The sequence below is a fragment of the Myodes glareolus genome, chromosome X (assembly GCF_982192425.1).
Source record: "Myodes glareolus chromosome X, mMyoGla1.1, whole genome shotgun sequence".
NCBI classification, from domain to species: domain Eukaryota; kingdom Metazoa; phylum Chordata; class Mammalia; order Rodentia; family Cricetidae; genus Myodes; species Myodes glareolus.
The window spans coordinates 114,846,791-114,859,540 of NC_142053.1; the positions used below are offsets into that span (position 1 = coordinate 114,846,791).

The 12,750-nt window shown below is 39.3% G+C and overlaps 1 protein-coding gene across 11 annotated transcripts in view; it reads left to right on the plus strand.

The window, feature by feature from the left end:
- Positions 1 to 12,750, plus strand: part of Reps2 (RALBP1 associated Eps domain containing 2) — a 267,555-nt gene that overhangs the window by 127,847 nt on the left and 126,958 nt on the right. For all 11 annotated transcript variants that reach the window (XM_048440655.3, XM_048440653.3, XM_085684732.2 and 8 more), the window contains exons 8-9: positions 2,593 to 2,735; positions 5,054 to 5,148. In XM_048440655.3, coding sequence (XP_048296612.1) covers positions 2,593 to 2,735; positions 5,054 to 5,148 — 238 coding nt within the window. The remainder of the gene's footprint in view (positions 1 to 2,592; positions 2,736 to 5,053; positions 5,149 to 12,750) is intronic.

Here is a 12,750-nt window from a genome sequence, read left to right on the forward strand (position 1 = left end):
CTGACCTGTAACTCACTGTGTAGCCCACACTGGCCTCAGACTTGTAGCAAGTGCCATGCCTCAGTCTCTCAAGTAAGTTTTTTTTTTTTAAATTTTCTTGTTGGTGTTAAGGTTTGAATCCAGGACATTACACATACCATACAAGTGCTCCACTGATGAGCCACACTCCCAGCCCTGAAAAGTTTACTTTTGAATGATTTTAAAAACAGATTGAGAGTGACTAGAACTCGGGGTTTTGTTGCTATGAAGATTAAATAATTATATGAAAAAGACAATGAACAGTATCAGGTGTACACTATAAACTAAGGGTTAGCTGCTTAGTTTAGAAGTAATTTCCTCAGGCTGGAGAGATGGCTGCTCTTCTAGAGGAGCAGATTTTTGGTTCTGAGCACCCATATGGTACTCCCGACTACTTGTAATTCCAGCTCCAGGGCTTTCAATACTCTTCTGGCTTCTTAGGGCACTGTATTCATATGGCATACATACACGGACATACATAATATATGTAAAAGTAATTGCCTACTTATTACTCTTTGTCATCCTGATTTCAGTCTAGGCAGCTGTGCACATGTGAGACACTATGTCATATGTCATATATTTATATATATATATATATATATATATATATTACTTAGTGTGAGGCAAGAATCCAGAGGACCTTGAAAAGCCATTCTTCATAATATTTTATAAGGTAGAGTGAACAGAAGGTCCAAGAACATTTTGGAATGAAGTGAAATTTGTCTATTCTAGATGCCTGTGAACTTTGTAAATTTGGCAGGTGTTTCACAGCTGGGCCCTAATTCAGCATGTGCAGCTGCAGTGTCGGCTCTGCCTTGCTACTGAGGCCTGCCACAGTTGTAGCTCCAGGAGGGCTGTGCTGCAATGCTCCAGATGGTTCTCTTTGCATCTATGAAAATGCTCAGCACCATAAACTCCTGACTTTGTGGATTATAAATATATATTAAAACATTGGAATATTTATGTGAAGCTTTTTCATGAGGCATTACAAAATCATGATAGAATTTAGGATCGCACACCACATATTGTGCAATATTGTTGAAAAGCTATTCCAGTTATACTGTGCATGCCAGTGTAGCTGGGATTGTGAGCTGGATTTAGGTTCTTCAGCCATATACATATAGTCTGGCTTTTTATAGTATAGTTTTTTTTTTGCAACAGGACTTATGTTAGATTTTAAGGGTAGGGAAAAATGACCATTTTTAAAAAGAATATAGTCTGTTTTGGCAGAACGCCCAGCCTTGCCTGGTGAGGCTTCCTGTCTTTTTGTTGAGATAAATGCATGAAGGCTAAATGGCATACTCTCTATCCAGCATCTGAAGCAGTTCCCAGATGCCTCACCCCGGGGAGCAGCTGTCTCAGGGCTGCTGCATTCTGAATTAGAGCAAGAGTCTCAGGGGGAATAGGAGGATGCAAATGGTCCGAAGCAAGTTACAGACCTTCCCTTAGAGATTTTTTTTTTTTACTTTTCCAACAGCAACATCTTTTTAGTACAGTCTCATACGAGTCCCTCTTTATACTTGTTCTAATACAAGTATGCTTGTGTCTGTACACCAAACAGATATCGGTGCTTAACAGATCTTAGTTCTTTTGCCAAGTAGGTTTCTTGTGTCTTTTAGCGAGAGACAGTGACTCAAGTGATGACAAGCCTTTTCCAAGACTCCCTTTCCTCATGGTTGTCTTTGCCAGTTTCAGCCTTTTCTAGTTGGTACTTTTATATTAAAACATGAGCAACCAGTGCTTCTTGAACCTATTTGTATTTGTATACACACATCCTCTGTCTTGTTCTCTTGTTTTCTCTGTTCCCCCTTGCTCTCATTGTCTCTTGCTTTCTCTGTTCCTCTCTCCCTTTCCATCTCCTCTCTCTTTCTTCTTCCCTTGCCCCATCCTGTCTCTTGTCTCTGTGTTTTCAAACAGGGTCCCATGTACTTCAGACTGACTTTGAAATGACTGTGTAGTTAAGGCTAGTCTTGAACTTTTGATCCTCCTGCCTCCCAGGTGCTGGACTTACAGGTATGTACCATCATGACCAGCTCTCTGAGAAGTTCTCATCCAGAGACTAACTTGCTACCAACATGCACACTATTTGAAAACATTAAGGTTTTTCCTTAAAAAATAACAAACTCGAAGTGCCCATGTCCAGGCTCTGAATGAAATCCGTAGTGGCTAAGTGTCTACTTCCTTGGCTCTTTTCCACATTAAGTCCAACACTCTTCACACTGCGCAGCCTGCACTTATCGAGCGACTGTCAGGTAACTGCAGAACCCCAGACATCACTTCTTTCATTTTCTTTTTCTTTTCTCCCTAGAGTTCCCTCCCATGTCTTGTCTCAGTGTTGAAAAGCAGACCTATCAAAGAGCTTGAGGAATTTCCATTTTTATTTACAAAGTACCACTGATGATACTGCCAAAGATCAGCTTGTTTTCTTCCTCTGAGTGCCCCTTGGGATTTCACATTGGTTTGCCTAGGAAACTTAGAGGATACCACAGGCCATGGGCAGGAATCTGGGATCTGTGTGTGTCTGCTTGAGGCTGATGCTGCATGACAGGTACTCATGACATCTCTTATCTTTAGGGAACTCAGTGATGCTGATTGTGATGGAGCCCTGACCTTGCCTGAGTTTTGTGCTGCATTTCATCTCATTGTAGCACGAAAGAACGGCTACCCACTGCCAGAGGGCCTACCTCCGACTTTGCAGCCAGAGTACTTGCAAGCAGGTAAGGCCTCATTATACACCATAAACCTTAGCTATTTTTCTTAGAGGACTAATAACAAACTCTTATTTCTTAAAATGATACCTGGACATCAGGGAGCCCTTGCCATCTGAAGATACTTTCTTTAACTTGAGTCAGACTTTCACATGTTAGAATATGAGTTATAGGGACAGTCTAGGGAAGTAGGAGCCATCTGTTCTTTTGTTTCTGGTGCCCTCTTGGGTGGTTTAGAACTAGTATCACTTCTCTTTTTTATGACAGTCATGGGCAGTAAATATTGAATCTCACTGTTGATAGAAAATAGATCTTATACTGCTGACTACAAGCTTCTCATCTTGAAACATAGCCCAGTATCTCCAAGTGGTCTTGGGTAAGGTAATTCAAAAGTACAAGGTTGTCTTTTTAGTAAGGTGATAGGAATTTTATCACATGCCATTTTACTTATAGAACTATTCCCTTTGCCCAATTAGAGAACAGAATTTTAAGGTTATATTGCATTTTTTTTGGTATACTGTCTATGAGCCCTTTTTGACACTTCCATGTCTGGGTAACTGGGTGGATTCCTGAAGGAAACTTTTGTTAAAATATTTTGAGTCTTTATTGTGCGAGAGGAACTGTATTTTCTCTGTGGTATGGGAAGAGAGGGGCAGCAAGTATGCGGAGAGGTACTGAGGAGTTTGGAACACCCAAGAAGGGATAGAAACTTCAAGCCTCAGTGGTTGGAGTGTATACAACAAAGAGGCCAGGATGAGGCTGAAGAGAAAAGCAGGAAACATACCATGAGCAATAGCATTGGCCTGTGTTAGGCAAGTAAGTGATAAAATTAGATTCCTTGCCTGCAATGATTCTATGGGTTGCCTCTCACAGACCAAAACTACTCAAGAGCAGAGGAGGACTCAGACTGGGGAGGCGACAGTGGACACGGAGAGATAGAAGATAGGGTGGGGTTAGCTGCTAATTGTTGTCTTTTGTAGTGTTTGAGAGTGTTAGCTTCCTACACAGGACTGCCTTCTATTCGCTCCCACACGGTAGTGGTACTCCAGCCAGCACTTCAGTGTACAGCAGTAGTAGAAAGATGAGTAAGGACTGATATATGACACCAGTTGCCAGGTGGTGGCGCATGGCTTTAATCCCAGCACTGAGGAGGAGACAGAGGTAGGCATATCTCTGTGAGTTCAAGGCCAGTCTGTTCTAAATAGTGCATTCAAGGTTAGCCAGAGCTACAAAATTAGACTCTAATAATCAAAATTAAATTAAAAGTATAGAACTGAGCCATGCAGTGGTGGTGCATGCCTTTAATTCTAGTACTCAGAGGCAGAGGCAGGTTGATCTCTGTGAGTTTGAGGCCAGCCTGGTCTACAGGAGAGCCAGAGCTGCTACACAGGCAAACCCTGTCTTGAAACTGCCTCCCAAAGACACCAATCAAGTTTTTCACATTCTGTTCAGTTTTAAAAAGCATTTCATTAAAAATGGACTTCCTAACAGTGTGTCTTGACAGATTTGATTTATAGCTTCTATTTATTATCTACCCCAGTCTGCTTTACCTCTTTGTAATGTTAGCAACTTTTAAAAGTCCTTGTGATATTTCGTTCTTAATTACTTCATGACAGAGTAGTAAAGCAGAATCTGCTCCTAAGAAGTAACCTGGATGTTAGGTAATTAGCTTATCAAATAGCATGCTTTCTTCTTCTTGCTAAGTTACTTAGCTTCCCGACTAACAGCTATTTTTGCTGTTGTACAGTAGAAAAGACCTGTAATGTTATTTTATTTATTATCAATCAGTAAGAATGCATGCTCTCATTTTTGTTTTTCCTACTAACCAAAGAGATAAATATTTCATGAAGTTATGTTTGGTATCTATTATTTTAGTGTCTTGCTTATTTCTAGCGATATTTAAAAGGAAGTATTTTTAGTTAATGTTCATAGTATTCAAAACATCTTTTTGATTCCTGCATTTAAAATTTGTTTAAGTATGATTAAAACTTAACATATCATGATAACCAACATGGTAAATTGCTACCATGTTGTAATATTCATTGCCAAGAGCAAGAGCTTTTCAGCTGGACTGCCAAGTATTCTGGCCTCTGCCAGTCACTAGCCAGCTGTATGCCCTTAAGTAAGTCATTTACCTTCCCTGTTCCTCAGTTTCGGCAGGATGAAAATGGCAAAACTAGATTGTGCTTGTCAAGTGTTGTCTCAGCATAGCGAGGGATGTAGGTAGTGCAGATGAGGGAGCTGACTTCAGTGTTATATTTAACAGCTAAGAAATCCCACTATGGCTGCAGGAAATATTCTTACATATTCTTTTTCTTCCTTACTAGCTTTCCCGAAATCCAAGTGGGAGTGTGCAATATTTGATTCTTACTCTGAGTCAATGCCAGCAAATCAACAACCCTGTGACTTGAATCGGATGGAGGTAAAAAACAGAAACAAAACCAAAAAACCCCTACCTATGTAAATCAGGATGTGTGTAGAAGTAAATAATAGTTTATGTCTTCACAAATACTGGAAAATGAGCTTTTCTAGCATTTCCTTTTCATGGTTCACTTGAGGATTGGCCTTTCAAATACACACACTGAGTAATGTGTATAATTATTTTTCTTCATAAAAGTAGAGTGTATGAAATAATATCAATATCTCTTGACCTTCTGGATGTGAAATGATGTATAGCCTAACAAAGGCAGATAATGAGAGGCAAGTTGTTTAACTAAGCTTTAAGTCCTTAGTAAATAATTTAAAATTTAGTTATTTATTTATTTTTGTGTGTATAGGTTTTTTACCTGCATGCATGTCTAGTGCCTACAAAGGCCAGAAGATGGGAGTTACAGACTGCTTCAAGCTGCTATGTGGGTGCTGGAAACTGAACCCAGGTCCTCTGGAAGAACAGATAGTGCTCTTAACCTCCAAGCCAGTTCTCTAGCCCCATAGAGAATAATTTAAGTTGGGGTTTTAATTGCTGGGCATTAGCAAGGTATAAAGGAAAATTTTGAAAAGAGGTTTAAGAACTATGTAAGGGGCCCTAAATCACATTTAAAGATACCTCAGGGTTTTAAACATTTAAACTAAATGAGGATGGATTTGGATGATTCTCCCAATGAAATTTGGCAAATTCCCATGATATTGGATTGTTAATAGAATGCTCATCTCTGTGCTCAGTGATCTTTAGCTGTGCTTTAATGAATATGAATTGGTATAATTATTGTCATTGTTATCACCACAATCAATATCACTATGAGTACTATGATGGCAATTTTTCACTTTAAAATTTTTATTTTTTCATAATTAAACATTACCATATAGTAATTATACATAATAGCTTTTATTATGCAAATTTCACATATTATATGATGTATTTGGATCATATTCACCTCCATTACCCTCTCTTGTGGATCTCTTACCAACTGGTCCTTTCTCCTTTCATCTCTTTTCTTGGTGATCCAGTAAGCTTAATTAGGATTGCTTACACAAACATGGGTAAGGAGTTATTTATAGGCTCATGAATATATTACCAAAATGGTTACACCATGCACAATAATGGGATTCATCATATTTTTATACATAAATGCCTTTTCACTTAATATAATGATCTCCAGTTACATCCCTTTTCCTGAAGTTGCCATGGTTTCACTTTCTTATGACTTAGAACTTCATTGTGTGTATGTGCTGCATTTTCATTATTCATCCATGTACTGGTGTGTATATAGGCTGATTCCATGCCCTTGCTATTGTGAATATCACTAAACATGGATGGGCAAATATCTCTGTAGTATTGTATAGAGTAGTTTGGGTATATGCCCAGGCGTGGTACAGCTGTGTCATGGGGTAGGGAAACCCCCACACTGCTTTCCATAGTGGCTACATAGGTTTACATTTCCATCAGCGGTATATAAGGGTTTCTTCTTCCTCATATTCTTTCTTGTCAGCGTTTTTTTTTTCATTTGTTTTTCTTGAAGATAGTCATTCTGACTGAGGTGACCTAGAATGCCAAAGCAATTTAATTTGCATTTTTCTCATGGCTAAGGAGATTGAATACTCTCACAAATGTTTATTGGCCACTTGTACTATTTTTTTTTGACACAAAGTCTAGTGTTTCATGCATTGGCCTTAAACTTGCTATGATGTAACTAAGTATAACATTGAACTATTGATCTTCCAGCCTCTGTCTCCTCAACACCCGACTTTGTGTTTCTTCTTTTGATGTCTGTTCACCTCATTAGTTCCCTTTTTGAGTAAATCCTTTTTTGATGTTTAATTTTCAAAAAAATTAATAGAAGAAATTAGGTCCTTGTCTGATATATATTTTGTCTCTTCATTTTGCTAATTCTCCTTTGTTGTACAGAAGTTTTTCTTTTACTTTCACACAATTCTCCTTGTCACTTCCTTTTTGCGATGCTGGATAGGCAAGCATCTATCACTCTATCACTGTGCCATATTCCAGTCCCCATCTTTCAGTTCTTGGGATTATTTTCTGTGTTATTTTATGTTTTTCTCTAGCAGTTTCAAATCTTATATTAAGGTCTTTGATCCATTTTGAATTGATTTTGGTGGGAATCTGGTTTCTTTCTTCTTCATGTAGGCACCCAGATTTTCCAGTACCATTTATTGAAGATACTAACTTTTAGTGAATATATGTTTTTGATACCTTTGCCAAAGACTAGGTAGTTTTAACTGTCCGCTTTATGTTTGACTGCTCTCTTTAGCTCATTACTCTACATGTCTACTTTTGTGTCAGTACCATGCTGTTTTATACTATGGATCCAAGGTTTTGTCATGCCACTGGTATAAATCTTTCTGCTTAGGATTGCTTTTGACTAATTGGGGGGATCTTACATGTTTCCATATGAATTTTAGGATTTTCTTCTGCTTTTTTGAAGAATATCATTGGGATTTTTATGGGGACTACATTGAATATATAGTATAGTTGGCCAATACCTAAAACATGGCCTACCTCTGTATCCATTAAGGGAATATAAATCAAAACTATATTGAATTCTGGGATGCACTTGAGTTGGTAGAATGCTTGCCTGGCATGCACAGGGTCCTGGGTTTGCTCCTCATCATGCATAATCTGAATGTGGTAGCACATACATGCAGTACTACTAGCGCTTGAGAGGTAGAGGCAGTATGACCAGGAGTTTGAGGCCTGCCTCACTTACATAGTGAATCTGAGGCCAGACTGGGCTGCAAAACAAGCTAAAAAACATTGCATTGACATTCTATCTCGCCATAGTGAGAATGGCTGTCATCAAGAAAACAAATAACACATGTTGGTGAGGAGGTAGGGGAAAAAGGAACCCCAAATAAGGTTGTTGGGAATGTAAGTTACTCCAGATATTATGGAAATCAGTACACTGGTTTCTCAAAACCTGAAAAATAGAACTGCCATGTGATCCATTTACAGCACTTCTGGATAAATACCCAAAAGAATCAAAGTCAGCTTCCTATAGAGATTCCTGAGAACATGTTTATCATAGCACTATCCACAGTAGCTGAGTTATGGAATTAGTATAGATGCCCATGAATGAATAAAGCAAAGGTGACACAAATACAATGAAGTGCTTGTAATTCAGTATAAGAATGAACAAAATCTGAGTATAGTGGTGCACACCTTTAATCTCAGCACTTAGGCAGAGGCAGAATGATCTTTGTGAGTTCCTCACCAGCTAGGTCTAGGGAGTCCCAGACCATAGGTGGCATAGTGAGATACTCCAACCCCCAACAGGAGAATGAATGAATGAAATTGTGCCATCTGCAGGAAAATGAATGTAGCTAGAGATCATAATGTTAAATGGAATTAGCCTTCAAAAGACAAGCATGTTTTCTGTAAAATGTAGTATTTAGGGAGGGGATAAAAGAGGCCATGCAGGTAATAGGAAGACTATTAGGAATGTGGAGGGGGAAAGTGGTACAGGAGGAGAGAGGATAACTGGTAATGAAGGGGTTAATAAGATCAAAGCACATTATGTGTATGTGTGGAGGCAATGAAAACCGTGCTTTGTAGAATTAGTATACAGCAATAAAATCAATAAAAAAGTTTATATCAGATTTTAATGGATAGTTATTAAATATTTGTTGTTCTTCTAAACCATTACTCATTGTCTTTCTGGAAGTCTCTTAATTAATCTTCCATGAACACATGGAATATGAATAGAGTTTGGTGCCAGTCCTGTGGATAGCAACTCCAATATAGGTGTTTGTGTTAAAAACAAACCTGTAGCTGATTCAAGTATCAGGTCACAAGACATTTTCTGAATAATGTACTTTTCCAAGGATAGCAGGGCTGTAATCCTGTAATCTTGTTTTTATTCTTATCAATAATTATGGATTATGGAGCTAGAGAGATGGCTCAGTGGTTAGGAGCTCTGACTTCTCTTCCAGAGAACCTGGGTTGGATTGCCAACACCCACATGGCAGCTCACAGCTGTCTATAACTCCAGGATCTAATATCCTCACACATACATACATACATACAAACTGCCAATGCACATAAAAATAAATAAAAATTTAAAAATATGGATTATAATTTCAGGAATAGTCCATGTTAGTTTGTTAGATTACTGTATTTTTCTTTTTAAAAATACGTTTATTGAGAAATACCATGCCATGCCAATTTAAACTGCACAGTTCAGTTGTTTTTAGTGTACTGATGGAGTTGTCCAACCACCAACATAGTCTCATTATAGAGAGCTCTTTTAGAGAAGCAGTGAGTTTGTGGGGTTCCTTATAGGAATATAGGTGAAGAGTTACTTACAGAGTATGGATGGTTCAAAGGCAGCTATATCAGCATGCCAGATGACTCATGAAAGCTGCATCTCTGAAGTATAGGCACAAGACATTTTATCTCTCTGAATTAAAACCCTGTTTTCATTAGGACCCATTTGCCACACTCCCTACCACACACCTCTGATGATCGATCACATGTCAAATTTCCATCTATTTATCTATCTATCTATCTATCTATCTATCTATCTATCTATCTATCTATCTATCTATCTATCTATCTATTGTGGGTGGGTGCACATGCCATGACATCAACATGGTAGTCAGAGGACAGCTTGCAAAGTCAGTTCTTTCTCTTTACAGTGTGTAGCCTGGGGATTGAACTCGGGTCTTCAGACTTGGCAGCAAGTGATTTTACCCACTGATCCATCTCCCTGGTTCCCACTAACCTTTCTGTTTCTGAATTAGTCTATTCTGAACATTTATTTTAAATACGCTAATAGTGTATGTGTGGTTTGTGAGTGTATTTTTACTTAGTATAGTGTTTTAAAGATATCTCATTTATTTTTGGTGTGGAATAGTTTTCATTGTATGAATATCCCATATTTTGTTTAGTTCTCTCTCCTTATTGTATATTTCGGCTATTATGAACCTACATGTGTAAGTTTTCGTGTGGGCAATATGATTGGTTCTCTTTTCAATATATTTACTAGTGGAACTGTTGGGTTGTACCACAGCTGTGTTTTAAGAAACCACCAAACTGCTTCCCAAAGCAACTATATTATTTTAATTCCCCATCCATAAATGTCTGAGTTTCTTCAGATTCCTACTAACCATTGTGTAGACGAAATTTTCTATCCCACCCTATACCATAGCCGTTCAGTCCCAAAGAAGCACACAGAGGCTTATATTAATTATAAACTGTTTGGCCTATTAGCTCAGGCCTATTATTCATTATGTAAACATGACTGTGCTTTCATTTCCTGTCCACCCAGACCCGAATAATCACAAAGAAACTGTATTAATTACAACACTGTTTGGCCAATGGTTCAAGCATATTTCTAGCTAGTTCTTACATCTTAAATGAACCCATACTTCCTCCTCCTCCTCCTCTTCCTCTTCCTCTTCCTCCTCCTCCTCCTCCTCCTCCTCCTCCTCCTCCTCCTTCTTCTTCTTCTTCTTCTTCTTCTAAATTTTCACCTTCTCCCCTATCCCTCCCCCTCCCCCTATTCTCCCTCTCCCTCCCTCTCCAGTCCAAAGAACAGTCAGGGTACCCTGCCCTGTGGGAAGTCCAAGGTCCTCCCCCCTCCATCCAGGTCTAGGAAGGTGAGCATCCAAACAGACTAGGTTCCCACAAAGCCAGTACATGCAGTACAATCACAACCCAGTGCCATTGTCCTTGGCTTCTCAGTCAGCCCTACTTGTCAGCCACGTTCAGAGAGTCCAGTTTGATCACATGCTCCATCAGTCCCAGTTGAGCTGGCCTTGGTGAGTTCCCATTAGATCAGCCCCACCATCACAGTGGGTGGGCACACCTCTCGCTGTCCTGACTTCCTTGCTCATGTTCTCTCTTCTTCTGCTCCTCATATGGACCTGGGGAACTCAGTCCAGTGCTCCAATGTGGGTCTCTGTCTCTATCTCCATCCATCACCAGATGAAGGTTCTATGGTGATATGCAAGATATTCATCAGTGTGGCTATAGGATAGGGCCAGTTCAGGTGCCCTCTCCTTAGCTGCTCAAGGAGCAAGCTGGGGACATCTTCTTGGACCTGGGAACCCCTCTAGAGTCCAGTCTCTTGTCAACCCTAAAATGGCTCCCTTAATTAAGATATATACTTCCCTGCTCCCATATCCACTCTTCCTCCATCCCAACCGTCCCATTTCCCCAAGCTCTTCCCAATCCTCCCCTTCTCACTTCTCTCTCCCCTTCTCCCCTTACCCTCACCCCACCCCCACCCCCAAGCTCTCAATTTTTGCCTGGCAATCTTGTCTACTTCTAATATCCAGGAGGATAACTACATGTTTTTCTTTGGGTTCACCTTCCTATTTAGTTTCTCTAGGATCACAAATTATAGGCTCATCTATGTTTATTCATGTGGCTTGGTACCTTTTCTCAGTAAAGCATTCTCATCTTGCTTGCTCTGTGTTTGGCTGGTGACTGTCTCTCTGCCTTTTCTCTTCCCAGAATTCTCCTAGTCTGGTTGCCCCACCTGTACTTCCTGCCTGGCTACTGGCCAATCAGCATTTTATTAAACCAATACAAGTGACAAATCTTTACAGTGTATAAGAGCATTATCCCACAACACCCTTGTTCCTGCCATTTTCATTTTGACCATCCTAGTGATATGCAATTATATCTTATTATGGTTCAATATGACAATGATCAGTCTTTTTGAATGTTTCTTCATGTGTTTGTTAGCCATTTGTGTATTTTCTTTGGTGAAATAGCTATTAAAATCTTGTGTCCATTTTTATTTGCTTTTTTTGTTTGTTTTTGATGTTTTGAGCAAGTACTTTACCACTGAGCAATATCTTCAGTGAGATTTTTCTGTGATTTTATTATCTGCATTTTTTTGTCCCTAGGTCATTTTCTTCTCTAATGTGGTCCAGGTTGGAGAAGACAATAAAAGAAATGCACTTTTGTCTGGTCTTGTTTGTATTGCCAACTGTTTGCTATGTTAAGACTGGAGGATCATAAGCTCAAGACCATTCTGGGCTATGGAGTGATTGTAAGGCTGGCCTGGGAAACTTAATGAGACCTTATCTCAAAAGGCAAACAGCAGAGCAGGTTGGGGATATAGTTTGGTGGTATAGCCACTTGCCTAGAATGCAATGAGACTCTAGGTTTAATCCCTAGCACTTAAAAAAATAACTTCTTCAGTAATTTACTGGAGACAACAGATGGTAAATAGGAAATTGTTTCTGGGGGTTTCATTTTAGTGTGGAGAATCCCCTATTAGGATAGGAATGCATGCCATGTCAAGCAGGCTTAAGTATGTTTTAGCTGCCCTTTCAGAAGGAACAGTTAAAATGTAGATGTGGACTGTGTTTTAGCCTACAGAAAAATGATACCACATAAATCAAAAAGTGAGAGGGCCTTGTGAGATTTCCTCCTTCCACACTGGAATGCCAGCTGATGTTGTCATTGACTTACCTCTAAATGAAGAACTACAGGAAATGAAGGACTGCTGAGAGAAGGACCAGATCCCTGATAGGTTATCCAGTACCAAGTACTCAGCCCAAAACACCTGTACATACAAGCAACACTAGATGGATTTAGCAGGCTGTGTCATATATC